Source organism: Eulemur rufifrons, chromosome 6, assembly GCF_041146395.1.
Source record: "Eulemur rufifrons isolate Redbay chromosome 6, OSU_ERuf_1, whole genome shotgun sequence".
Classification (NCBI taxonomy): Eukaryota; Metazoa; Chordata; class Mammalia; order Primates; family Lemuridae; genus Eulemur; species Eulemur rufifrons.
The window spans coordinates 98,164,235-98,190,416 of NC_090988.1; the positions used below are offsets into that span (position 1 = coordinate 98,164,235).

Below are 26,182 nucleotides of genomic sequence, written 5' to 3' on the forward strand. Positions count from 1 at the left end.
AACCTCAGACTCCTCGGCTTAAGCGATCCTACTGCCTCAGCCTCCCGAGTAGCTGGGACTACAGGCATGCGCCACTATGCCCGGCTAATTTTTTCTATATAGATTTTTAGTTGTCCATATAATGTCGTTCTATTTTTAGTAGAGACGGGGTCTTGCTCAGGCTGGTCTCGAACTCCTGACCTTGAGCAATCCACCCGCCTCGGCCTCCCAGAGTGCTAGGATTACAGGCGTGAGCCACCGCGCCCGGCCTGAGCTTTCTCATAGAGCAGTGAACCATGGGCCGAGAGGGCCCTTCTGGGGTGCTCGGGAGGGGACCCCTGCTTCAGAAGGAAACCAGCGTTGATTGCTGTTCTTACTACATTCCATCCAAGATGTGCTTGGATCCTCCTCACAAATGATGAGGTCAGGATTGTCACTCCCTTTTAGAGACAGTGGGACGGAGGCTCACCGAAAGCCACATAGCACGCAAGAAGCAGAGCCAGCCTCACCCTACTCTGAGATCCTGTGGCTTCCCTCAGGGCCTCTGCTCCCCTGACTGCTCTGGGAGGTTGCTGGTGGCTGTGGGGAAGGACTCGGGGATGGATCTAAGGCTCAGTGACTGCAATGGCTCTGGGGGGACTGTGATCCAGGCACTTGCCCCAGGAGCATTGGCTCCTCAGGGTGCCAGGCTCAACCTCCCGGGAAGACGTTTGTGCCAGACTGAGGTGGGGCCCCCTTGGTCCATGCTGTCACCGCCAGAGGGCGCAGCTGTTGCCCAGGTGAGGGCAAGGGGAGGCCCCTTCCCAGCTTCCGGAGAAACCCAGCAGCTCCTGGTCTGGAAGCTGCCCCCTCCTGGAGTCGGGGAGCCCCGCCAGTCGCATTCCTGTCTTTCTCAACTGAGGTCTTGTTGACCCTTCCTCCCAGGTTCCTGCTCTGCTCAGGGAGTCAGATTTCCTCAGCGTGGGTGTCAGGAAGCCTGGGATCTCCTTACTGACCTCACCCTGGTCCTGCTCTGTCCTGCCCCCACGCCACTCCCAGATGTGCCTGGCTTGCCCCCATTAGCCCTCCTCACAGGACCTCGGTGTAGGTGGTGCATGGGTGCTTGGATTGCCACCTCTGTCTCCTTCTCTCAGCCTCCGCACAACCCTGGGGGGGCAGCTGGGGAGGGGCGTGCAAGCCAGGCCAGGGGATCACAACAGGGCCCAGAGTTGGGGAGGGCAGCACCCTGGGTCACACTGCCTGCAGGGTGAGGACAGTGGGCATGTGGGGAGGAGGGACCAAGTTCCTGTCTGGGCAGGACGGAGAGGGTGGGGGGCCCAGGAGGGAGCTCCCATGCTCCTGGCACTCTGTAGGCCACCTCCCCCTAGGCTCCCAGTCCACGAAAGCACCTCCTCCAAGAGCCCCCAGTTGCTCAGCCAGGTTTCTGCTCAGATCCAGCCACCAGCCCTCCCCCACCCCAGGGCCCGCCCTCCTGCCTGCCTCCCTCCCCAAGTTTAGCCCCTTGGCCCTGGCCACTGAGGGCCTGGCCAGGGTCCCAGGCACCACACCACAGCAGCCGGCCTTGCAGGGCCAGAGCTTGGGACAGTCCCAGTCTGTCTGGCAGGGCTGGCAGGCTTGGATTGGCTGGAGCTGCCCCCGCCTTTGGGAGGAGGGAGCCGAGAGGGGAGGCCGGTGGCTTACCCAAGGTCACCCTTCTTTTCTTTCCCAGCATCCCTGTTCAAACTTTGTCCCCTCCACCTCACCTTGAGGAAGGAGGAGGCCAGATGCCCAGCAGGGGAGCACAGAGGAGCCTGGGGAGGAGAAGGGCTCTCTGGGCTCTCAACATTTATTCATTCAACGCTTTCTGAGTGCCTAGTGTATGCGGGGCCCTGAGAACACAGCAGTGAACACAGTCCCTGCCCTTATGGGGCTCAAAGCCCAGCAGGGAGACAGGCAAGAAAAATAGCCACACAGATCATGTAAACTTTTGTCCCTAAGCTGCGTGGCAAAGGCACCAGGTGGGATTTGGCTTGTCCAGAGTGGGCTTCCCTGGGGATGTCAGGGATGAGGAGACTTTTCTGGCCTTGGCCAGCGAGGCCAGCTTCAGGCAGAGCCCTGTGTGGGGGCCAATGCCTCAGTTTCCTCATCTGGAAAAAGGCAGGAAGCGACTGTGCCCCATCACGGCTTGCTGCAAGCGGCCTGTAGCTCTCTGAGAACACACTGTCGTCCTCCCTGTGGAAGGATGAGTAGGCGCTCCTCCGCGCAAATGGCGGGGAGGGCATTCCCGGAGCTCAGCAGCTCTCGCTAAGCTCTGAGGTGGCCTCAGGGAGGTGAGGGACCCCAGTTCTGGGGCCGCCCTGTGTGCTGTGAGCTTCCAGGGCCCTTGGGCTGCCTCAGGCTGGAGGCAAGGAGGGGCTGGTCCCCGGGCTGTCTCTCCTCTCTCCCTCCCACAGCCCCTGTTCCTGGCCACGTGGCACCTCTGCACCCGTGGCCTGGGGGAGGATGATTCCTGACCTGGGGGCTTGGGCAGCCCAGGAAATGTGGGTGGGATTTTGCATATGGCTGAGCCCGGTCCAGTGGTGCAGCCCTGCCCCGCAGCCCCAGGGCAGCAGGGAGGGGGTGCTGTCTCTTTAAGAGCCTTCAGGCTGCTGGGAGCAGATGGCCAGGCCGGCCCGGGCCCCTTGTCCTTTGTGTGGCTTCGCACAAAAGAGGGGGCCAGCTGGGGAGGGGGCGGCTGCAGCAGGTGGGAGGGGTGGGGCCTTGCCCCTCCCCCTCCTAGCCCTGCACCCTTGCCCCTTGAGGAGGAGGTTGCTCACTAGGAATGCACCTCCTCTCAGGGCACTGTAGCCCCACACTCACCCCAAACTCCTAGGATAACCCCCCATGTCATCTCCTGCCTCCTAGGCAGAAGCCTTACCACGCCAGGGCCTAGGGACCTCCCTCTAAGGAATAAACCTCCCGTCCCTGCCCCCACCTCCAGGGCAGACTTCCTTTGGCCCTGAGTGCCTGGCTCGAGATAGAAATGAATTAGGTTTTTACTTGAGGGGCTTGGTGTTGGGGCAGGAGGGAAGCTAGTGGCTGGGGATCCTTGTTAGAGAGACTGGGGGTACCTGGGGCAGCCCTGGAGGAGGGACGCAAGAAATCAGCCTGGTGCTGAAGCCTGGGGCTGAGGGTGAGGAGGCTGGGCCCTGGACCCCAGTGTGGGAAGGGGGGGGGCGCGCGCTCGCATGGGGCACCCAACTGACCCAACTGACGTCCTGCCTAATGGGGGACACCAGGCAAGATGGAAGCCACCAGGATGGAGAGGGTGGTGTGCAGCAACAGTTGCCTGCCAGGCAGGAGGGGCAGAAGTGAGAGCCTCCCCAAAGCATGGAGGTGCTGGGGGCAGGGATGGCACCCTGCCACGCAGAACAGGTCAGCCTGGGAAGACTCCTTTCACCTTGGCGCAGACCTCCTTAGCTCAGACCAGTCTTTGGTCCATTCATTCTTCTCCTTTGTCCAGACCTCCCCACCCTGGGGCTTGGTGCCCAATTCATGATTTAAGAGGAGGAAAAAGGCCCCGTAGCCCTGGCCCGAGGTGTGGAGGGCAACGTGGCTGCTGGCTGGGTGGCCCCAAGTGGCCCGACGGCGCAGCAGCCGGGTGGGGTCAGGCCTGGCTTTGCGCGGCCGCCCGCAGGAGCCCCCAGGAACAGGCGGCCCCAGCCGGGTCGTGGCCCGACCGCAGGACCCTGGCCGCGCGGCCGCAGGCAAAGAGTGGGGGCGGGGATCCCTGGCTGGGCCCTGGGCTGCTTCTAAATTTAGAAATCTGATTACAGAGTGGCCGTGGAAGGGAAGGGAGAGGAGGGCGCAAGTGCAGGCTCAGCTCGGTCTGGGCACAGCGGGGTGTGCCCGGGTGGAGGTGTGTCCAGGAGTCTGGGGCTCCGGGTGGGAGGGGCGGCGGGCGGGGGCTCTGGCTTGTGTGCGCCGCAGCACGTGCCCCGGGCGGCGGGGACCGGCACCGCCGCAGCTCGCAGGCTCGGAGCCGCCGCCGGTGTGTGCGCTGGCTCTTTGTGTGCCTGGCAGGGTGGCTGGGTCTGGCTTTGAAAGTCTCTGCCCACCCCCTCCCCCATCTCCGTCTGTGCCGCTCTACCCGCTTCCCTGTCTGTCACTCTGCCCGTGCTTGTCCGGGGGGAGGGAGATGCAGCTTCCAGCTGGGGTGACAGTGAACCCTGTGGGGAGGAGACCCAGCTCCTCCCTCCCCTGCAGTCCAGACCTTCCCCTATGCCCCCACTACCCATCCCTCAGCCCTTGCTGCCACTGTTTTAGGGTGCAGACTGCAGCAGTTAAAGGGAGTTGAGGTGACCCCTGGAGACCCACAGATCCACCAGAAGCCAGGTTCTTGGCCGGGTAGCTCTTGGAGGAATTCACTCCTCGCCTGTCCGGCCTCCCATCCGTTCTGGCCCCCAAGGGCGCATGAAGGGGGGTTCCCCCTGCGGAAGGGGGGGCGGGGAGTTCCTTGGCAGGAAGGGAAATGGAAGGAAAAGCTGGGCTCCACCCGGGCGGGCGGGCAGGCGGCCTCAGGGCCCCCGGGGGCAGGCGGCAGTAACCCGAGCCCACTAGTGTGTGAGGCTGCTGTGCGCGTGGGTGGGGCTGACCCCCGGCTACTCCTGGGGGACAGTAGGGTTCCCCCAGGGGCAAGTCTGGGAGCCCAGGGACGCGAGGGGGGCCCCGCAGAGGGACGCGCTCCCCACCCAGGTCCTGATCCCACCCCCTGGAGGTCTAGCCCCGGCCCCCAGGCCCCGCCCCCCAGCCCTCCCTCCCACCCCAGGGCCAGATGTTCAGCTGGCGGAGGCATCGGCTGGGGGAGGGGTGCTGAGGCCGCAGCCGGCACTACTTCCCTGCCAGCAGCTTCATTGTGTGCGCGAGGAGCGAGCGGCGGCGGAGAGCGGGCGAGCGAGCGGCAGCCCGAGCGCGGCGGGGAGAGCGAGCGCTTCAGGGAGGGTGCGAGGCGGCACCCGCGGCTGCGCTCCGCCCGCCTCCCGGCAACTCTGCTCCGCGCCGCGCGCTGTGCGCGCCGTCCCGCCGCCGCCGCCGCCGCCGCCGCCGCCGCCGGGGCCCCGCCGGCTGCCGTCGCGGGCAGGGGTCTGTCTGGGACAGGGGTCCCCACCTGGAGCCTGGGGCATCCCTGGCGCAGTCGAGAGGCGCGGAGCCCGCGGGGAGCGCAAATTGTGTTGCAGGGCCCGCCCGCTGAACGGCGTGGGCAGGCGGGCTGCGGGGTTCCGGGGCGCCCCGAAGGCAAGGCGCCCCGACTTCTCCCGGGAAGCTCCAGCCCCGAGGGGCGTACAGAACGAGCGTGCCTCAGCCGTACCGGACCTTGCGCTCATCCCCCGCGTACCCCACTTCTGCACAAACTTTTCTGACGCCCTCGCCCGTGGGGGTCGCGGAGAGCGCTGGGGCTGCCTGCTGGCTCCCGCCCCGCCGGACCCCAGCCACGCTGACCTCCTGCCTCTCGTAACCTCACTGGCGACCTCTCCAGGCCGGGCCGGGCGCGGCACTCGAGGCGAGCGCGGCAACCACAGTCGCTCTCCGAAGGCTCCCGCGGCCCCCGGGGCAGCAGGGCGGGGTAATGCCCTCCGTGATGGAGAAGCCGAGCGCGGGCTCCGGGATCCTGTCCCGCAGCCGGGCCAAGACGGTGCCCAACGGTGGACAGCCCCACTCGGAGGATGACAGCAGCGAGGAGGAGCACTCGCACGGTGAGCCAGGCGGCCTAGGGTTAAAGGCGCGCTGGCCCAAGGTGGGGGGGGCGCGGGGGGCGGCGGGAGGGGGAAGAGTTGCAGACCACGGGCCTGTTACACTGATGCTTCCTGCCTCTCCTGGATTGGAGCCTTTGCCTTGCTTCTACCCCAAGCCCTGGGTGCCAGCACCGGGAGTCTGGAGGCTGGGCCCCTCGGTGCGGCGGATGCGGTCCTGCCCGTCCCCGCCCTGCCCTCAGTCCCTCAGGGAACCAGGCATCCCCTCCTTGCAGAGATTGGGTCCCGCAAACCTTGCCACCTTGCAGGGGACTGAGGTCTGGCTGGGGCAGGGGCTGGAGAGACACCTCCACACCCAGCTGTGAGGCTCATGTGGGGAGGAGCCTTGGGTGCCCCGCAGGGCTGTGGTCCAGGTCTAGGGGCTGCCCTCCAACCCTCCAGTCCCTGGCCAGAACAAAGCGCTCTGTTTGGCTTGGACTCTGAAACTGTCCCCGTGGCTACCCTCCACCCCCAGTGGCCATGACTAGGCAGGGTCTCTTCCAGTTCCTCTGTGGCTGAGGGTAACAGGGGTGAGGGGGAAGCTTAGGGAAAAGTGAGCCTCCTGGAAGATGGGGGCCCTGGGTGGTCAGGAAGGAGAACTCCAGGCCAGCCACCTCCCCCGCATCCTCTCTCCCTCCCTCCCTGAAGTGATCACTGCCTTCCCCTGGCTCCACAGACAGCATGATCCGTGTTGGAACCAATTACCAGGCTGTAATTCCGGAGTGCAAGCCTGGTGAGTGGCAGGACAGGCTGCGACGGGGAGAGGCCCGTGGCTTGGCCTTCAGCCCCACCTGGGGGGCCCTTGGCTGGCTCCCACTGGGAGGCAGGCGGCGGTGGGTGGCCCCATGGCATGGTTAGTTTTCCCGCTCTGCCTTCCTGTCTGGTCCTCTGCCCCTCCTTCCCTTCTGGGTCTCACCTCCCAGGCCCCACTCCGCTGCCCTCTGGCCCTGGCTAGCTGGGGCCAGGAGGCTGATCTGAGCATCTCCCCTCTCCTCCTCCGCCTTTCAGAGAGCCCCGCACGCTACAGCAACAAGGAGCTGAAGGGGATGCTAGTGTGGTCACCCAACCACTGTGTGTCAGATGCCAAGCGTGAGTGGGGTGGGACCCTGGTTCATATTCATCCATGGGAGGTGGGGTCTTGGGTTCATCCCACCCCCAGGCCAGCTCTTCCTGGAGGGGCGCTGGAGGCTGAGGTGTGCAGGTTCAGCCCTGCCCTGGGGCTTGGGTTCGGGGCCTAGCCCCTGGGGGTACCCCTTTCTGGACAGGTCTGGGTTAGGAGCTGTCACCCCCTCCAAGACCCCGCCCCTCCCACTCCTGCAGTTGACAAGTACATTGCGATGGCCAAGGAGAAGCATGGCTACAACATCGAGCAGGTGAGCCTTTGCCCCGCAGGGATTTGAGAGTGCGGACGGGACAGTGCTGGGGGCAGCTGAGCCTGAGTTGCCCCTCATCCTGAGCCAGGCGCTGGGCATGCTCCTGTGGCACAAGCACGATGTGGAGAAGTCACTGGCTGACCTGGCCAACTTTACTCCATTCCCTGATGAGTGGACAGTGGAGGACAAGGTGCTGTTTGAACAGGCCTTTGGCTTCCACGGCAAGTGCTTCCAGCGGATCCAGCAGATGGTAAAGCCCTTCTGCCTGCCCAGCGCTCCTCAGCTCCTCCTTCCTGAGGAGCTTACCTGGGGCCCGGGGACTTGGGTGGGCCCCAACCTCTGGCCTTGCCTCCTCCAGCTGCCCGACAAACTGATTCCCAGCCTGGTGAAATATTACTACTCTTGGAAGAAGACCCGCAGCCGAACTAGCGTGATGGACAGACAGGCACGGCGGCTGGGGGGCCGCAAGGACAAAGAAGACAGGTGGGGGCACAGGCCGGTACCAGGTGGGGGCAGGCAGAGTCCTGGCCCCTGCCTCATTCCCTCCCTGGCCCCTGTGTCAGCAGTGATGAGCTTGAAGAAGGACGAGGAGCTGTGAGTGAGGGAGAGCCCGATGCTGGAGACCCCAAGCGGGAGGTGAGCTCCCAGAGCTGGTGTGGCCCTGCCTGCCTGCTGCCTCTCCTCCAGCTCTGCACCAACCATGCCCTCCTCTTTCCCTGGCAGCCTCTGCCGTCTCGGCCCCTGAATGCACGCCCAGGCCCTGGGAAGAAGGAGGTCCAGGTGTCTCAGTACCGCCACCACCCCTTGAGAACCCGGCGTCGCCCACCCAAGGGCATGTACCTGAGCCCTGAGGGCCTAACTGCAGTGTCAGGAAGCCCGGACCTGGCCAACCTCACACTCCGAGGTCTGGACTCCCAGCTCATCTCCCTCAAGCGCCAGGTGGGGGCTGAGAAACGAAGGGGCCATGCAAAGGGGGCAGTTGGCATCTGGGAACTAAACTTTGGGAGCAGCTGAGGTGTAAGGGAGGGGGTGCAGGTGCCAGGCCTGTCTTTGCCCGTCCTCAGGACTCTGGGTAATGTGGCATTCTTTTCTGGGGTTTTTTTTTTTTTTTTTTTTTTTTTTTTTTGAGGCAGAGTCTCACTCTGTTGTCTGGGCTAGAGTGAGTGCCGTGGCGTCAGCCTGGCTTACAGCAACCTCAAACTCCTGGGCTCAAGCGATCCTCCTGCCTCAGCCTCCCGAGTAGCTGGGACTACAGGCGTGCACCACCATGTCCAGCTAATTTTTTATATATATTTTTAGTTGTCCAGCTAATTTCTTTGTATTTTTAGTAGAGACGGGGTCTCACTCTTGCTCAGTGTGGTCTCGAACTCCTGAGCTCAAGCGATCCTCCTGCCTCGGCCTCCCAGAGTGCTAGGATTACAGGTGTGAGCCACCGTGCCCAGCCTCTGGGCCTTCTTAAAAAACTGGTCTGGGCCAGGCACAGTGGCTCATACTGGTAATCCCAGCACTTTGGGAGGCTGAGGCAGGAGGATCCACTGAGGCCTGGAGTTTAGCGAGAACCTGTCTCTATAAAACACAAACAAACAAACAAAACTGCTCTGCAGAAGAGAGAACCCCAGCATTCTCCCTGACTGCGTAGTTGTGAGGGGGCGGAATGAGATGGTGGGTGGCAGAGCAGTGGGGCTGGTCTGTGCAGAAATAGGGCCCTGCGAGGGTGTGGCGGCCTGCCTGCGAGGGAGAGTCTGATGTGCCTCCATTTCCTGGCCCTCCCAGGTGCAGAGCATGAAGCAGACCAACAGCAGCCTGCGCCAAGCCCTGGAGGGCGGCATTGACCCACTCCGCCCCCCCGAGGTGAGGCTCTTCAAGCGTGGGTACAGAAAAGTGTTCTCTCTGGAGGCAGAGCAGAAAGGGTTCTGCTTGAGGGCTAGGGCTTCCATTCCCACATTTTTGAGCCTAAGGGATACATGCCTTGCTTTCCAGGCCAATACCAAGTTCAACTCCCGCTGGACCACAGATGAGCAGCTTTTGGCTGTCCAAGGTGGGTTAGGCCATGGGGAGAAGAGGACCCCAGGAACTGATCTCCCCACCCTCCAAGCAGCTGAGGGCAGAGAGGAAGGAATAGGGAAATAACTAGTTCTAAGGGGTATTCACACTGTGCTGCCCTTTTGGCCCTTGCAGCCATCCGTAGGTATGGCAAAGACTTTGGGGCTATTGCAGAGGTGATTGGGAACAAGACCCTGACCCAGGTGAAGACCTTCTTTGTGAGCTACCGTCGCCGCTTCAATCTGGAGGAGGTGCTGCAGGAATGGGAGGCCGAGCAGGATGGGGCCCCTGGAGCCCCCATCCCCATGGAGGAGGCTAGGAGAGGGCCTCCCTTGCCAGCCCCGGCCCTAGAGGAAGACGATGAGGTGAGAAGGGAGGAGAGAGGCACCCCCTTGGTCCTTAGACCCGGCCGAGGGTGGCGAAGAGCCTGGCCTCTTACCGCTTCTCTCTGCCCTCAGGTCCAGATTACATCTGTCTCAACATCTGTGCCCCGATCAGTGCCCCCTGCGCCACCCCCCCCTCCACCTCCTACCTCGCTGTCCCAGCCACCCCCGCTGCTGAGGCCACCTCTGCCCACGGCTCCCACTCTGCTTCGCCAGCCACCCCCACTACAGCAGGGCCGCTTCCTCCAGCCCCGGCTGGCCCCCAACCAGCCCCCACCGCCTCTCATCCGCCCTGCTCTGGCTGCCTCCCGCCACGGTGCCCGTCCTGGCCCTCAGCCCCCACCCACCCTGATTGGAGCCTCTCTGGAACCTCCAGCACCCTCACTCTGAGCCCTGAGGTCCCCCACCAACCAGAGGCTCCAGAACCCCTTTGCTGGACATCCCAGGCATCTCCGGTATCTCTGAGGATAGAGGGGACTGAGGGCTCTTGCCAGGTCTTTCAAAGACCCAGAGCTGCCGACTGGCACAGCCTGGACCTGTGGGTTCTGCATGTGTTTCTCGCAGCTGAGCCCGTCTCCCTCCAGCCAGGGGCTGGGCTCAGGGGCCTTCTGGGCTGGCCCGAGGGTACTTTCTGCTTCCTGGCTGGGACTGGAATGGCTGCCTCCTGGTCTGCTGGGGCTTGGCCCGTGGGCCCTGCCCTGTGTGTACGGGGTAGTGACCTTAGTGTGGGGGTGGGGGAGAAGACAGTTTGGTGTGTTGGCTGTTCTCATTCCTCTTTCCCTTCTTTTAGCAATAAGTCTGGGGTGAGGTAGGGAGGGGGGCAGGAGCGGGGTAGGTGGGCCTCACAGCCCCAGAGGCTGGAAGGGAAGCTGTTTTCAGGGGCCAGTGGGAAATGCCGAGGAGCTCTGAGGGAACCCACCATGCCCACCTCCTAAAGGCTTGGAGAAAGGGGGGTTGGGAACTTATGCAGCAGACGTGGATTTATTTTTCAACATTTTTAAAAAATAAAAAAATAAAACCTTCCAAGCTTACAGAGTCCTCTTTCCCTTTTGGTATAAGGGCCCTGGGCTTTGCTTCTGTTCTGTGCCTGGAGGGTGGTAGGGAGCTGGGCCCACCCAGTGGAGGCCTCTCCCTCAGGCCCCAGACAGGAATCAACTCTCCTGCAAGGCAGGTGGGCTGGGCCACATCTTGCCCACAGGGGACTGGGTCCCTGCCTGGCTGGGAGAAGAAACAGGAGCAGGCAGCTCAGATTCCAAACATTCTCTTTATTACGTGTTTGATCCAGAGGAGAAACTAAGTGCAGGGCGGGAGAGGAGGGGGCTAGGTGGGGAGGGGCCACCTTGCCTGGGTGCCCCCAGCCCCCACCCCCTTCGGGAGCCAAGCCATGCCCTCCCGGCCCCCTCAGAGCACCCGGGCTGTTCCCTAGGGCAGGAGGGGGGAAGGGAGGAGGGGAGCCCTTGGTCTGAGCCGCATAGGAGTGTGGGGCAGGAGGGCTGAGGTTGGCGAGGCCCCTTCCTGGGACCCAAGGGCTCGCCTAGTCGCTGACCCTGGCCTGGGAGCGGGGGTGATGAATAAGGGTGGAGTCATCATAAATCAAAAAAAAAAAAATAAAATAATAAAATAAAAAATAAAACCCATCACAAAAAAATGTACAACTCAGGTGAGGGTAGGGGCAGCCTCTGTGTAGGACTCCCTCCCCCAATTACTCAAGAACAGAAATAGCAGAGAAATAAATTAAGGGATGCAGTGGCCGCCACCAGCCAAGCGCCCACAACCACCCACTCCCACGCTGGCCGAGAGGTTAGCAAGCTGGGAGTCACTTGGCCTGTCTGTCCCCACCCCATGGAGGCAGACGCTCCCGGCCCTTCTGCCAGGCGGCCCCAAGGCCCTGGGCAGCGTCTCCTGAGAGGAGGGGCGACAGTGTCAGGAAGAAAAGGCAAGGCTGAGAGATGAGTGGTGAGGGAAGTCACTGCTATGGAGCGAGCTGGTGCCCAGATTAATGCCAATGAAGGGGAAGCCGTGGGGGAGAGGAGCAGCGAGGGGGGCTGTGCTTTCAGACAAAGGCTCTCCCATAACGGAGAATGCCCAGCGCCCCTGCTCTGGAGACCAGCAGCCCAAGCGGCCCCCTGGGGGCCGAGGAGCCAATCTGCCCTGCAGTCCCCTCCCCTCTCCCAGCCCTGGGATCATCCCCTCCTACCCAGGAGGGGCGGGAGAAGATGGCACAGACTTTTGAGGAGGGGAACAAATGTCCCCACAGCAGCTTGTGGAAGGAAATGCCCGGCTCTGGGGAAGGCGGGGGCAGAGGGCACAGCGTGGAGGGAGGCCAGAGCCTCTGCCTGCCCTCGCCGCCTCCGCAGCCCCAGAGCAGCCACCAGCCCCACCCACTCAGGGCTGCGCAGCACCCCACCCCCCACCCCGCGCCCCGCGCCCCGCGCCCCATGCCCAGGCCTCCAGCCAGGGGCCTGAGGTCAGGGGAAGGCCACCTCTGGTGGTTCGCTTGGAGGGGAAGGAGAGGGGAGAAGCCCAAAGTGGGCCTGGCGGAGGGCCTGACAGGGAACTCCACCACTCTTGCCTGAGAGTGTTCCAGCCCTGAGCCACCCTCCCGGGAAACCCCACAGATCCAGTCTCGACTGTCCCAATGGGGCAGGGAGGAAAGGTGGCCGCTGGGATTTTTTTTTTTTTTCTTTTTTCTTTTTGGTAATAAAAAATTTCTTGGTTTAGGCGAAATACTCTGTGCAACCGCAGTACCGAGGGGGAGCCCTGCCCCCCCATCCACCCTCCCCTTCCTTTGCCTCCTGTGGGGGAGAGAGGGGAAGGGGGAATTTCTGGGCAGGGGTGAATGTGGGGGGAGGACCATCTCCCATCCCCCACAAACATGGAAGAAAAAACAGAAGGGCCAGGGAGGGGAGAAGTGCCAGCAGGGGAGACACACCAATCCATCGCTGCAGTCTCGCCCAGGTGGGACGGAGCGGCCGGCCCCAGCAGCCAAGTCCAGCTGGCCCGCCTCTGCCGCCCCCCGCTCCTGGCAGCCTGTTAAAGCTTCAGCTCGTTGGCTATTTTGGAGGCAATGTTTTTGAAGGCCATGGAGGTGCCCGATATCCGCTTAAACCGAACCCCGTTGAGAGACAGCCTCGGCAGTTTGCACACCTCCATCTCCCACTGCACGAAGTCCTCGTGGCCCGGCGTGCCGTGCATGCACAGCAGCATGTACTTCTCGTGCAGCTCGCTCTGGCAGCTGTTCGCGTCCAGCACCTTGCGGATCTCCCGCATCATCTCGTTGGGCTCCATGGAGCTCGTGGTCTTCATACTCCACGTGAAGCGGAGCGAGCGCGGCTTGGCCTCCCGAAACTCTTCCTTTTCTTTGTCGTTGCCTCCGCCGCCCACCACATGAGGTCTGTGGAGAGGGCAGAGACGGCGTCAGGCGAGGGGCTGAGGCACCGCACCCCCGGGAGAGCCACCCTGGCAGACAGCCCCTGAGACCAGAGAGGAGAGCGGGAGGAGCACAGGAGCAACAAGGCTGGCGAGACCCTGGCCTGGGGTGGGCAGAGGGAGGCAAGGGGGTGGCAGTCCTCCGACCCGCCGCCTGTCAGGATGGAGAGGGGCAGAGCAGCCAGCCCCGGGGTGGGGGTGACAGCTCCATGCTGCTACAGGTTCTTTTCTGCACTCAGCAGCACCGGGCACAGGCTGTCTCTCCAGACAGCGGCGGCTGAAAGGTCAGGCAGTCAAGGGATAGGAGTCTGTGGCTCCAACTGCCCAACCTAGGGCTTCGACTTCCAGAATATACCAGATCTGAGAAGGGCCCAGAACTACTGCAGTTGGGTTTGGGAAGGGAAGGCCCCAGAGGGTGGGGACAGGGCAGAAACACCAGAGGAAGAGCCAAGTGGCAGAAGGAAGAGAGGAGCAGGAGGCTTGTGGCAAGCCCGGTGGCCCGGGCAGGGCCAGTGCTGGCTCCAGCCCTCTCACCTGAGCGTCTCCACTCGGTCTTTGCTTTCAGGTTCATTCAGGTTCCTCAAAAAACAGAGCGAGGGAGAGTTTAGTGCTGGGATCTCTCTCCTTCCACCGCCACAGACCCAGGTGAGAGTGGGTCTGGGGAGATGCCGCCAGTGGGTGGGCAGGACCCAAGCCCAAGGTCACATGCCCATCACCTGGCAGGCCAACATGGCTCTGCAGCACCTCACACTGGCAGCTGGATCGTCCTTCCCAACAGGGAGCCCAGCACGTGAGGCCTGACCCTCCCCACACTCCCAGGTCTGTGCTGGGGAGACGGAGCAGAGGCTTCGGCAGGCAGGGGACGGCCGTGCATGCGCCGGTACCGAGCACGCGGCCCCGCACGAGGTAGCTTCCCCCACCAGCCCACAGCCAGGGCTCTCGCTCTGTTCTGGGGGCTGGGGGCTGGGAGTAGGTCCTCTGCCAATGCACTAGGCTCTCAGGACTGTAGTCCTGTTGGAGGGAAGGGGCTGTAATGCTTGGATCTCTGTGGGAGAAGGGGTTGGGGGCATGTAGAGGCCTCTCCCAGGCGGCTCAAAGTGCCAAGGCCTAGATCTGCCTGGTGGGCACCTGGGGACAGGTTCTGCTGAGTGGAAAAGGCCGCCTCCTCCGACCTTTTGTAACGCCCCTACCTGCTGGCTTGCCAGGCCATCTGCTCGTACAGGAGGGAGGATGGAGAGTGGGGCAGGGCGGGGCAGACACCTTGGGAGAGTGGGTGGGGAAGAGGTCTGGCCCTGCTGAGCGGCTTCTCCAGCTCCTGGCTGGAAGATGGGTGCCTGGAGCCGGGAAATTGGGGACTGTAGGGGAGGGGGATGTGAGAGGAGTGAGAGAGCAGCAGCAGCACATGGAAAGGAACACAAAGACACAACAGACACAGGGGTGCAAACAAGCACACTAGGAGCGGGGAGCCCGGCTGTGCGAGGAGGGAGCCCTCCCTGTGCTCTCCAGGCCCCCACTGGGGCCTCCTGAGGCAGCAGCCAGCCATGCAGTGAAGAGCTGGGTGGGAGGAGGAGGGCGGGGGAAAGCCTGAAGACCCTGTCTGGACAGCTCCTCCATCAGCGCGGGGCCTGGGCCGACAGCCCTGGGGCACTAGTGCTCCCAACCTGGCCCTTATTGTTCAGCTTGGTATCTGGCCCACCCAAGCCTGCAGAGAGGATGAGGATGAGGCCAGGTGTGAAGGAGCCAGGATGTGGCCCAGGAAGGGAGATGCCTGAGTGAGGGTGCAGATCTCCCAGTGTTTCGCCAGGGCCTGGGGAGATCGGCCCCTGCCCTAGAATAGGGCACATCTGGAGAGAGCCCAGAGGAGAGGAGGCTTGGTTCATCCTGCTGTGCTGGCGACAGGGGTGCTGGGCTGGGGATGGGAGTGGGCCTGGTTCTGCAGGAGCTGCCAGGAGGGGGTGCTGTGCCCCACTTGTGAGGCAAAGGCTCCTTGGGCCCAGAGGAGTCAGACTGACACCTTGGGACTCTGGTGTCCCTGTAGTAGCTCCAAAACCCTGCTATCCCCTACGCCACGGGGAAGAAGAGGTCACACAGCCCTGAAATTCAGGAAGCCCAGGAAGGAGACCCCCAAATGAGATACCATCCCAGATGCCCTTTTAAGCCCAGTGGAGCCTCTTCATAGCGCATGCACATGACGGGAAAGGGCCAGAAAAGAAACCCAATGCTTGGGACCAAAACCTGGGGTGGGTGAGAGGAGACAATCTTAAAGGGAGAATTCCCTGAGGTCTCCCCTTGCTTGAGGACAGGCATAACTGTGGGCCCAAGGAAGACCCCTCGTTTTCAAAGCCATTTGCCCTGAGTGGGCCACGTGTTCCCAAGCCCTGCCTGTGTGTATGGGGCAGGGAGGGCAGGCCTTGTGCTGGAGCCCACTCAGAAGCAGGGGTCATCCCTTTAAGATGGCAGAGAGAGGAGGGCCACGCAGACTTGGTTAGCAGATGGGGGACGGAGCAAGAGCCAGAAAAGGAGAGTTAGTGATGGAGGCAGGACACAGGACACAGACACACACACACACACAGCGGGCTCAACGCCTACCTTCTGGCAAACCTGAAAGACAGATTTCTAAAAAAACAAACAAAAAAAGACAAAATAAAAAAAGAAATAAAAAAAAAACCCAACAAGACGGTATGTGGATAAGCAGGTGGGGAGTGGGCTTTACAGGTTCAGGGGTCACCCCATTTTTGGAAGAGCCGCTCAGCGAGACTAGAGTCCCAGACTTCCAGACCTGCTCCCACCCTCTCTGCAGCCCTCACACCTGCACTCGGGGGCTTGCGGGGGCCGTGGCTTTTGCCTCCTCCGGCGGAGTGGAGTGGAGTGCAAGAGGGCAGGTGAGCCTGCACTCCCCAAGCCCCTGCTGCTTCATGAGCTGCTGCTCCAAGGGGGCGGGGAATGGGTAGGATGGGGACAGGGAGCATCCCAAGAGGCCAGATGGCTGGATGCACCTCAAGCTGTTCCTCTGTGGGGGTGTGAGAACCCCATGAAGAGATCCCCACTCTGGGTCTAACACAGAAAGGCATCAGAGCATCCGTGGCAAGGGAGCAGGCTGCCGTGGGCCCTCACCAGTTATTTCACGTACGGGCTTCATCCTGGGCACCCCCCAGTGGAAGAACGCGGCTGCAGCGAGGGGAGTGGCTGCATCCAGACGGAACCAACTGGCTGGGGGACAGGCGGTCAGAGGGGCAAGACACAGACCAGGAAAAAATTTTCCTTGCCGGCCCAGCCTGGCTCACACCTCATGACTTTGCAGCTGCGTCACCAAATATAAGTTTCCATGGGAACCCAGGAGAGAAGAGGGGGGCTTTTATTTTAGCATCTGAGTTCACACTCTCCTAGAGAGGAGGCGGGATCGGCCATCTGCTTGGGGCCAGAGACTGAGGGGTGCCTGTGAGGAGTGAGGAGGCCTACGGGGGTGGGGGGGGCCTGGGCACACAGGTGCTGACAAAGACCCAATTTCTTAGGATTCCTGAGGCCTATTCTATCCCCAGGACCCAGCCCCGGTTCTGGGTGTCCCTAGCCCTCCCACCACCAGGCAAGTTGGAAGGCCTGGCCTGAGCCTCTCTGCCACCCTAAGTTCCCTGGCTCACCTGCGTACAAACTTGGAGGTGAACTTGCTGAAGATGCTCCCAGAGGCCCCCCGCCGGCCCTGGCTGTGGCCAGAGGGAGAGGCTGGGGTCACACCGTAGGGCAAATTCTGCTGGTCCCGCACCTGTCGGAGCTGCCCAGCATGGAAGGTGCTTCGACTGGACACACCCCGGGGGAAATTAGTTCGTTCTGGGGCTCCACCACTGCTGCTGATGTTGTGGGCGGAGGGGGAGGCGACAGGGACACGCTGGGGGGCTGTGCTGTGGGAAAAGAAGTGGGGGTGAGGGGAACGTGTAAGGCACAGGAAAGCTATTACCACTGGGCTCCAGGAGCACCTTGTGGTGGGGACAGGGAGGGGCAATGCTAGGGCAGAGGCAGCCATCACAAGGACACAGAAGGAAGGGTGTGACCACTGAGGACAGCGGCAGGGGAGAAAGTCTCGTGGAGTGGAAGGAGATGGTTTGGGGAGGGAGGGAGGCAAGGAAGGTCCCGTGTGTGGCGAGCAGTACAGGCTGGAGAGAGCGGGCTCCCTGGGAGCCAGCAACTGGGCCCTCAAGGGGACAACGGGGACCAACCCTCGAGGACTGAGTCCCTGTGATGCTGACCATCCCCGGGACCCTAAGGAAACCCACGAAGGTTCGGAGCAAAAAGGGTCTCCTTTGGAGCCTCAGGACAGCTTCCTGCATACCGGTTCTGAGAGGGAGAACTGGAGGAAAAGAGGAGCATTAATGCTCTTTTTCGTTCCCTCCACTTCCTGACTACAGGTGACAGAGCCATTCCTTGTGGCTAAGATGACAAGAACAGAGCAGGACCCCCAGGTGGAAAGAAGAAATCGCTGGGGGAAGGGGAGGGCAGGCGGAGGGCAGCGGGTGCTCAGCTGCCCCAGCACACTTGCCTGGGCCGCGGCACCTCACAGTTACTGTCCGTGGGGGGCAGCCCAGAGGCCTTGTTGGGGTGCACGGAGGCCGACATGGATTTCTGGTGCTGGCGGGGCCGGGCCGCAGAGACTGCGGCGGAAGCAGAAGCCGTGGAGGCCCGGGACCCTGGCATGGTTAGGCTAGGAGACAAAAGCAGCGGAGAGGCCTGGGTTAGGGTGGGTGAGGGCTGGAGGCCCGGGTTAGGAAGCAAGGGCAGAGGGAAGGCCAGAGCCAGCAGTGTCAGCAGTGGTGGATGCGAGTCGGGCGGGGGAAGGCAGGGCTGGGAAGTGGAGGGAGGAGTGAGGAAGCAGTGAGGTGGGTCACAGCCTGGGAAGAGGAAACCAGAATCGAAGGAAAGCTGACAGGAGGCCACTGCCTCCGGGCTGCGTTGGTCTCCTAGGAATTCTAAGAACAAGGAAGTTTCTTCTGCAGAAAGACAAGGGTGTTGCTAAGAGGAAACTTTCATGAAGCTTGGAAGAGGTGGAGCCAGGAACACAACATGCCAAGAGATACTGACAGTCAAAGCTGGGGAGCTCTGCTCTCGTGGGCACAGCTGGAGTCACCCTCAGTGTGTGCACCCCTCAGATGGGCATCTCTTGGTTCTGCCCTGAGCTGGGGCCTTCAAAACAAGGCCTTCGGCACTGATGCCTGGAGAAGGGCAGCTGCCGTGCCCTGGCTGCCGTCAAGAAGCAAGCAGGCAGCTGAGATGGTCACGGAGGGCCCCTCTCTCGGCAAAGTGCAAGCAGCAGTCAAAGGAGGATGGGAAGGAGGAGATGGCGTGGAATAGGGGTGGGAAAGGTAGAAAGCTGGACTGGACAGAGCCAGGACGGAACTCCAGGGAGCAGGGAGCAATGCGCTGGTGGGGACAGGAGACAGTGCTGCTGACAGACATCACCCTGGAGAGGTGGCTCCTGGGGAGCGTGGCAGGCAGTCCCAGGCCACTCACCTGTCTTTGCCATTCTGAATGGAGGCCTGGCCGAGGCTGGCCCTCTCCAAAAGAGGGGAATTCCTGCTTCGATTTGTGCTTGTGGAGAGGACGCTGTTCTGTGGAATAAAGGGCAAGAGTTGGATCAGAAAAGCAAAGTGTTCTACAGTTAGGTGCTCTTCCCGGGTTCATGGAACAGGCTTCCCCCCAACCTACCACCTTAAGCAGACAGGGGTAGGTTAATGCTGGGCCCCCAACCCGCAGGCCGTGAGGCCTGTTAGGAACTGGGCCGCACAGCAGGAGGTGAGCAGGGAGTGGGGGGTGGGGTGAGCGAGTGCAGCTTCATCTGTATTTACAGCCGCTCCCCATCGCTCACATCCCTGCATAAGCTCCACCTCCTGCCAGATCAGCGACAGCATTAGGTTCTCACAGGAGCACGAACCCTACTGTAAACTGCATGTGAGGGATCTATGTTGCTCTCCTTATGAGAATCTAATGCCTGATGATGGGAGGTGAAGCTGAGGCAGTGATGCTAGTGCTGGCGAGCAGCTGCCAATACACATTATCATTAGCAGGGAGGTCTGACTGCACAATAAATGTAATGCACTTGAATCATCCTGAAACCACCCCTCCTCCCCACCCTGTGGAAAAACTGTCTTTCATGAAACTGGTCCTTGGTGCCCAAAAGGTTGGGGATTGCTGGGTTAAAGAAAGGATTTTGCTTTCAGTCCTGGGGGCTAGGCTGTCTACAGTGCAGGGAACAGGGTTAGGATTAAGAAAAGAACTGTCTGGAGAGGGCAGGCCCCACTGCAAAAAGGAGGGAGAGGAGCGGATGGGGGTGTGGCTCACCGTGGAGGGGGTGGGGGTGGTCTTCTTCCTCTCCATGCTGGGCAGGGGGCTGGCAGGCACCTTGGCTGTACTGCTGGCCTTCCGCCCTGATTCCCGGTCCTCCTCAGGCCGCTTATTTTCTGCGTTGTTACTCTGTGTCTTCTTAGAGTAGGAATTGGAGGTGGGAATGGCAGGACCAGCTACTAGGCCAGAGGGATGGTGGGAATGGGTAAGGCCAAGGGGTCCGCTGAGTGCCCACCCCACACACGGCACTCGCCTACGATCTGGCTGGCAACCCAGCAAACCCCATCCAACAGAAGATGAGGGAAGGTAAGCGGTCTGCCCACAGCCATGCCACTGAAAAGTGGCTGAACCAGGACTGAAACTCAGCTGTATCACCCAAAGCCCTCCAGAGAACCTATTACCTCTCTGGAGAGGGGTGAGTCCTCGACATGCAATTCCCAAAAACATTTACCCTGGTCACTGAAGCGCCGCTGCTTGGGGTTGGCCGAGACGCTGCGCTGTACCTTGTGGGATGGGGATGGGGCACTGCTATTGGTCAGATCAGCTGAAGGCCGGGGCTTCAAGGTGATGGTGTCACCTTCCAGCTGCAAGAACAGGAAACACAGTTTCAAGGAAGGGCAGAAGTCACACAGAGATCCCTACGGATGGACACACTTACATATACCATCCTGTCCTGACACGCACACTCCCCAGGATCACACGAGACATCTACCCACGAGGCCAATACACACCTAAACGTAGTCCCCCTTTGCCCTGAAGACATACATGCCCTGACACAAGACACTGACAAACAGCCAAATATGCCTCCCAAAAAGACACCCTGCCCTTAGAGAGGGATACTCAGGCCCACACATCCAGATACACACTACATACAAGAACATATGTTCAGACTCAGAACCCACCCCTGTCAACACAGAGTAACATGGGCCCACCCTAAGTGTCACCAGACATTTCTTGCGCAGGCTAAGGTGAGAACCAAGAGAGGACAGTCACCACCTCTGAGTGGGGCGGTGGCGGGGAGTGGAGAGGCTGTGAGTTCATGTGGGGATACACAGATGGTGAACAAAACCCAAATGGGCAGAAGAATAATCACAAAGCCTCCAGATCCACAGATGGGAGGATGGACATACATGTATGCAGACACATACACTCAGGCAGAAGTAACACATACACTTAAGCTCCCTGTAGGACACAGAGACACCCCCCCAACACACAAACCCAGAAATGTACACTTCCAGATACAGAGAGCGACACAAAGATCAATACAGAACTGCCAGCTGGACGACCTGGACCGATCTAATCAACACAGACTGAGCCAGATTAACTCACCTGTATCAACACCCAGACCCAGTCCCAGACCCCACCAGCTTTCTTATTCATTCACTGATGGAGACCAGTGAACAGGCCAGAGGACCTTAGACACCAAAGCTGAGGCTTAAAATTGGTTAGCAGAGAGCATGCCTACTTAGAGATGAGCTTCTGCTCCCAGCACGTGCTAGAAGCATGGGGTGCTACTAACAGCGAGGCTGGCAAGGTCAGGGAATGGAGCAGGGAGCACACACCTCGGAGCTCTTGTAGCCCAGGAGCAGGTAGGTGGCCATCACCTCGTTGTACCTCTGGCCCACCAGCGAATCCTGGATCTCTTCCCGTGTGTAACCCATGGACACCATCAACTCTGCAAAGGGAGGACATGGTGAAGACTAGTCTGGACTCCCAGGCAGGCTCAACCTCACCGCCCGGCACAGCCTCACCTGTCCGCCGGGGGTCCTTGTAGTCAGGGAGTGGCTCCACGTAAGGCTTTAGTTCATCATCTTCGTGACCCACATTCATCCATCGATCTTTCATGATTTGCTGGGGAGCACAGGGAAGGGAAAAGGGCAGAGGGGGAGGAAACTCAGCTTGGAGGTTTCTGTGGGGACCCCAGGACCTTCAGTTAGCTGGGCTGTAGGCTGCTCACCTCTAAAGTGCCTCTCTTGCTGGGATTAAGAATGAGAAACTTCTTAAGCAGGTTTTCACAGTCCGTGGACATGTAGAATGGAATACGGTACTTTCCCCTCAGTACCCGCTCCCGAAGCTCCTGTAGGAGGATCCAGGGTTAGAAAATTTAAATCATCCTGAGGCCAAGAGAAGAAACCTAACATCCTAAGACTGGCCAAGCAGATATAAATGAAATATATGAAATATGGTAGAAGGCAGACAGCCCAGGACAAGATGAGATACTTCACCAGAAAGGCAGTGAGGGCAAACACCCTTGACCCTACAACTTGACCTGTCCGAGGCCTTGGTCGGGGGTGGTGAACACACATACACACATGCACTTTCTCCCAACTCTCGAGAAAGAAACTGAGGTCACTCATTCCCGGGGATGGAAGGTCTTTCACCTGCGGCCACTTCAGCATGCCCTGCTTTTATGCGTTGGCTTGGGACAAAATGTAGGCAGGTGGTAAAGGCGGGAGCTCAGGGCTAAGACAGAGGCCAAGAGGGGTAATGAGAAGTAATAAAAATGATCTAGGCCTGCGCTTCACTCCACCTTGAGGTTCTGTCCATCAAAAGGCAGGGATCCGCTGACCAGTGTATAGAGGATAACTCCTAGGCTCCACACATCCACCTCGGGGCCATCGTATTTTTTCCCCTGGAAGAGTTCTGGGGCAGCATAAGGGGGACTGCCACAGAAGGTGTCCAGCTTGTTCCCAAAGGTGAACTCGTTGCTGAAGCCAAAGTCTGCAATCTTGATGTTCATGTCAGCATCCAAGAGCAGGTTTTCAGCCTGGGAGGTAAGATGGAAAATGTTAGGGAACCAAGTGGACCATAGTAAGGCACTGGGCAGGAAGGAGCTGAGGGGAATGGGAGAACAAATGGGAAGTCATCTTCGGTCCTGGAACTTTCTCCACTCTCCAGGAGAGGGCTTTAATCAGGATGAATAGGCTGGGCAGGAGGGAGGCAGCCACAGGAGGGCTGGGGTCTGCCACCCGGTGAGCTGTACAAAGCTTCAAGCATCAGGTCCAGGTTAATCACGGTCATGTCTGTGAGGACTGTGGCCAAGAGACTTATCAGCATCCTCAAACTCAAATCTCTCAGTGACAGAGATGGCGTATGCATGCACGCCTGCAAAGCAGCTGTGATACAGCTGTGGAACAGTCAACACTCTTCCCTCCATCAGCTGCCGGGCTGCCTGAAGCACCAGAAAAGTCCAGAGTGCTCCTGTCCCACCTGGCAGCACCAAAAGGTGATGTGCTAAGAGGTAAAATGGCAGAGACCTCCTGCCTGCTGGCTGGAATGGGATCCCAGGTTCAGCCACAAGGCCCATATCAGAAGCAGCCCTAAGGGCTTCCTGTTCATCTAAAAAAAACTGAAAGGGTGGCATTTCCTTGAACACTCAGGGCCTGATGGTTACCAATGGTTATGTCATGGAGAAGGGAGGAGGAACAAACCAGCCCCCACTCAAAGGCATGGGAGATAACAGTGTCCCTTACCTTTAAGTCTCTATGAACAATAAACTTCTGGTGACAGTACTGCACAGCAGACACTATCTGAAAGGAAGGAAGAAGGGTTAGCCCAGGGCACCTGAGAGTGGGCCAAGGGGGCTGGCGGAGCAGTAATTCCATGATCTAGTTCTAAGCTGCCACATAGATAAGCAAAGCCCAAAGTACTCTCCAAAGGCCACTTACAGACGGGTGGCTCCTCCTTGCATGCCAATCCCAAAAGGCAGAAGTCAGGCCCAGACCCCATGGAGGGAGTCACACCCACCTGGCGGAATTTGGCTCTAGCCTCTTTTTCTTTCATCCTGCCATGAGCCACTAGGTAATCAAACACTTCTCCTGCAAGAGACAGGGCGGGGTCTTGGTCACAGCTGGGGTTGGGAGAAGTGGGGCATGATGGGAAGGGCCAATCCCACACCTACCGCCACTAGCGTATTCCATGACAAGGTAAAGTGTTTTCTCAGTCTCGATCACTTCAAATAACTTAACTACAAGAGAAAAGGCCAGGCCTTGAGTCAGAGAAGTAGCGGGGTCACATACTGAGCCCCAACATGTCCGGAGACATCCTAGGGATGAAAGTCCTCCTGCCACTTTCACGTTTTCCCCTCCCAAGGACAAGTTCCTCTCATACCAGCCAAACTACTAAGGACAGCCCAGTGTGCCAGAGGCAGAGCTGGATTTTGAGCCGAGCTTCCCCAGGGCATCCTTGACTTCCTAGAAGACTCCAGACTCCAGAAGGCAATGTGCCTCAGGGAGGACTACACGGTGCAAAGTGGAGCCTTGCTGTGGGGGAAGAAGAAAGGAATGACAACTAGTTCTCACCTATGTTGGGATGATTCAAAACCTTCATTATTCTTACTTCACGGAAGAGCTGGAAAATAAAATACCAGGGGTCATGCTTGTTCAACTTGTTCCCCTCTCAGGTCCTTCCAAAACAAAGCCCCTGCTAGGATTCTTCTTCCAGAAAAATAAAAACAAAACAAAACAAAACCAAAACCAGGCAGCAAAAAGAAATAGGGCAGGTGTCCAGGTCATCCACGGCCCTCCCATGGCTGAGAAGCAGAGGAGCTGGAGGAGAGCTGGGCTCCACCCCAGCCTCGGCATCTGGAGAGCCAGCCATGCCCTCTGCTGTGTCTACCAAATCCTACCCCAAAACAGCATTCAGGTTTTGGTTGGGTGCCTCTGCAGGAGGGACTGTGCGCCCATGTACATGAATATTCAAGACCTCAGCGGTTGCTTTAGTTCAGTGACAAAACGCCCCAGCTTGGTCTGTGTGTAGGGGTGGTGCAGTTCTGAAGGGGGACCCCATCATTTTCTGATTTACAGAAGTCAGAGGGCTCTGCACTAGGGATAGGCCTTTCCCTCCTGGGCTTCCAGTGTGGTGACAGAAGAAGCCACTGCTATATATAGCTGATGCCAATTTTAATCAATCCACCTCCACACACTCACGCTCTCTTTGTGAAACAAAATCAGGGGCTCCAAACCATACATTTCCATAAAGAAAGATGACAGAAAATGAACTCCTTCCCCTCTGCGGGGGCCAGAGAACGGGAGGTAGGGGTTTTGTAACTTCCAGGCCTCACCACTTGCACAAAGAACAGAGGTGTTGGTGGTTGTTTTGGGGGGGGCAGAGCCCTAATTCAGGATATAGTTTATGGAATAAAGTGAATACATTTTTTTTTCTATAATGATGTCCCAGAGTTCTCATGAGCTGGAAAGGAAAAGAACAGGTTTTCCAATCTTCAGAAACCCAGCTCTGACCTTGGCACCTCTGTTAGGACCCAGGTTCTTCTTGCTTTCTTAGCTCTGTCCCAACAGTTATTCTGGATGAAGAGGCAAAAAGTTCCAGACACCACCTCAGGGGCAATAATGAGGAGCAGCAGTGAAATGGGGCCCAGAGGCAGCTGCCAGGGCTCTTCCCCTAAGGGTGCCCACTTGGCCTGGAAGTGGCATTCTCCTGGGAGAGCTTGGAGTTTTCTGGACTCATCTGGAACCCTGAGGGGGCTGGTTTCTTCAATGTTAGTCCCTTAGGGGTCATTGCTGGGATTAAATTTAAACAGCATGATTTGGCCAGGATCAGACTGGCCTTGGTAACAAAGTGTGTTAAAAGGCTTTTAAAATGGCTATTATTTGTCTGATGCTGGTGCCTTCCCGACAGTCAGGAAGAAGTAGGGAGAAAAAGAGGTAGGGAATAAGATGGCTTGGTAGACTCTGGTGATTATTATGGAGCTAGACTGCTCCAAAGGCGGAATGGCCCGCCCCATGCTGACCTCTACTTCTGTAGGGTTGGAGCTGGCATATCAAGAGCAGCCCTCTTTCCCTTCCTCCTGGAAAGCTCCAACAGGGACGCCCTGGTGAGGACAGCAATGTTTCTGCTGAACCAAAGAACCCTTGAGGGGATCTCAGGGGGAACAAAAATTAGGAAATATCTTGGTTCTGGTTGTTAGCATGTCAGGGAAACTCAATCCATCTACTCCGATTCCATGAGCACCTCCCTCAGTAAGAATCCCTCATCCTAAGCCTTGCAGTATCACTGTATCTGACTCTGTCCGCATGGAGTCACGCCCTCCCTGACTCAACTACCACAATGTACCGTGAAAACAAAAATTCAATCTGCCAAAAGATGAAAAGAACGAGGCCTTTGTCAGAATATTTGAGCAAGGGTCAGATGGACCATGAGGGCATGAAGGAAATCTGACTGACCTGAACAGGGGCAGCTTTTTGGGAGCCAGATAGGAGCCTTCCTCTTTCCCTAACTGCTGCAGCCCAGGATGAGGACAGTAGGCAAAGAGTTTCCAGTTTCACAATCACCAGCCACTGGCAAACTGTCCCCTTTCTGCGAAAGAAACTTTCCCTTTCTTTTCTCATGCCTACCAGCCTTTCATAGTGTCTTGGGCTGAGAAACTATGTGTTCCTACCTGGGGGGTTCCTCCTACCACCTACGGAAGACCTTAGCTTCCCACTGTTAAACAAGGAGGAAAGGAAAATTTCAACCTCATCTAGCAAAAACCATATGTAAGTATCTTCGTGACCTCTAGCCAAGGGGAGCCTAGAGGTAAGAAGGATACCTGGGGAACCTGTCATTAATCTGTACACATGTCAGAGAACTAGAACTGGAGTTCAGTTTCTAAGAACTCCAGTCTTCCATACTTATTCTCTAAAATGTAGCTAGCACAGAACCAGTGGCAGTTTTCCTGCCTCCTCTTACCCCTGTACTTCTAGAGCCACTCCTCTGGATCATTCCAGATCTTGGAGAAGCTGCTTGTGTTTCTAGCAATGGCTACAGACAAGTGTTTTTGCGTAGGGCTGGCCACAAGCCAGAAGATAACAGGATGCAGGAAGTAGGTCAGACAGGTAGACCAAGTGGCTGGGAATGGGCAGAAAGACTTCAGAAGAGCCAGTGTCTGTGGCCAGGAAGC

At 59.1% G+C, this 26,182-nt stretch overlaps 2 protein-coding genes across 9 annotated transcripts in view; one reads left to right on the forward strand and one right to left on the reverse strand.

Moving 5' to 3' along the window:
* The first annotated feature begins 4,849 nt into the window (after positions 1 to 4,849).
* RCOR2 (REST corepressor 2) lies at positions 4,850 to 10,546 on the forward strand. Its single transcript, XM_069470283.1, has 12 exons — positions 4,850 to 5,690; positions 6,403 to 6,459; positions 6,735 to 6,815; positions 7,047 to 7,099; positions 7,188 to 7,349; positions 7,458 to 7,582; positions 7,666 to 7,735; positions 7,823 to 8,038; positions 8,873 to 8,950; positions 9,080 to 9,137; positions 9,278 to 9,507; positions 9,601 to 10,546. Exons 1-12 carry the CDS (start codon positions 5,564 to 5,566, stop codon positions 9,913 to 9,915), a joined length of 1,572 nt encoding a protein of 523 aa, XP_069326384.1. The 5' UTR covers positions 4,850 to 5,563; the 3' UTR covers positions 9,916 to 10,546.
* A 224-nt stretch (positions 10,547 to 10,770) lies between these two features.
* The window catches only part of MARK2 (microtubule affinity regulating kinase 2), a 56,526-nt gene continuing 41,114 nt past the window's right edge, over positions 10,771 to 26,182 (reverse strand). Inside the window, exons 4-19 of one of the 8 annotated variants that reach the window (XM_069471682.1) lie at positions 23,586 to 23,634; positions 23,186 to 23,251; positions 23,032 to 23,102; positions 22,758 to 22,814; positions 21,815 to 22,051; positions 21,242 to 21,361; positions 21,036 to 21,135; positions 20,847 to 20,959; positions 19,736 to 19,868; positions 19,282 to 19,463; positions 18,454 to 18,551; positions 17,486 to 17,647; positions 16,593 to 16,850; positions 15,544 to 15,570; positions 13,489 to 13,533; positions 10,771 to 12,919 (exon numbers count right to left, since the gene is read on the reverse strand). In XM_069471682.1, coding sequence (XP_069327783.1) covers positions 12,559 to 12,919; positions 13,489 to 13,533; positions 15,544 to 15,570; positions 16,593 to 16,850; positions 17,486 to 17,647; positions 18,454 to 18,551; positions 19,282 to 19,463; positions 19,736 to 19,868; positions 20,847 to 20,959; positions 21,036 to 21,135; positions 21,242 to 21,361; positions 21,815 to 22,051; positions 22,758 to 22,814; positions 23,032 to 23,102; positions 23,186 to 23,251; positions 23,586 to 23,634 — 2,079 coding nt within the window. In that variant the 3' untranslated portion in view covers positions 10,771 to 12,558. The remainder of the gene's footprint in view (positions 12,920 to 13,488; positions 13,534 to 15,543; positions 15,571 to 16,592; positions 16,851 to 17,485; positions 17,648 to 18,453; positions 18,552 to 19,281; positions 19,464 to 19,735; positions 19,869 to 20,846; positions 20,960 to 21,035; positions 21,136 to 21,241; positions 21,362 to 21,814; positions 22,052 to 22,757; positions 22,815 to 23,031; positions 23,103 to 23,185; positions 23,252 to 23,585; positions 23,635 to 26,182) is intronic. The other 7 variants (XM_069471684.1, XM_069471686.1, XM_069471687.1 and 4 more) reach the window with 7 other exon arrangements.

What these genes read in the sequence shown, in the direction of transcription:
- RCOR2 (XM_069470283.1), top strand. Translation starts at nt 5,564, where the DNA reads ATGCCCTCCGTGATGGAGAAGCCGAGCGCGGGCTCCGGGATCCTGTCC. An exon ending in CGAGGAGGAGCACTCGCACG is followed by an intron (nt 5,691 to 6,402) that starts GTGAGCCAGGCG and finishes CTGGCTCCACAG; the next exon opens with ACAGCATGATCCGTGTTGGA. An exon ending in ACCCACTCCGCCCCCCCGAG is followed by an intron (nt 8,951 to 9,079) that starts GTGAGGCTCTTC and finishes CTTGCTTTCCAG; the next exon opens with GCCAATACCAAGTTCAACTC.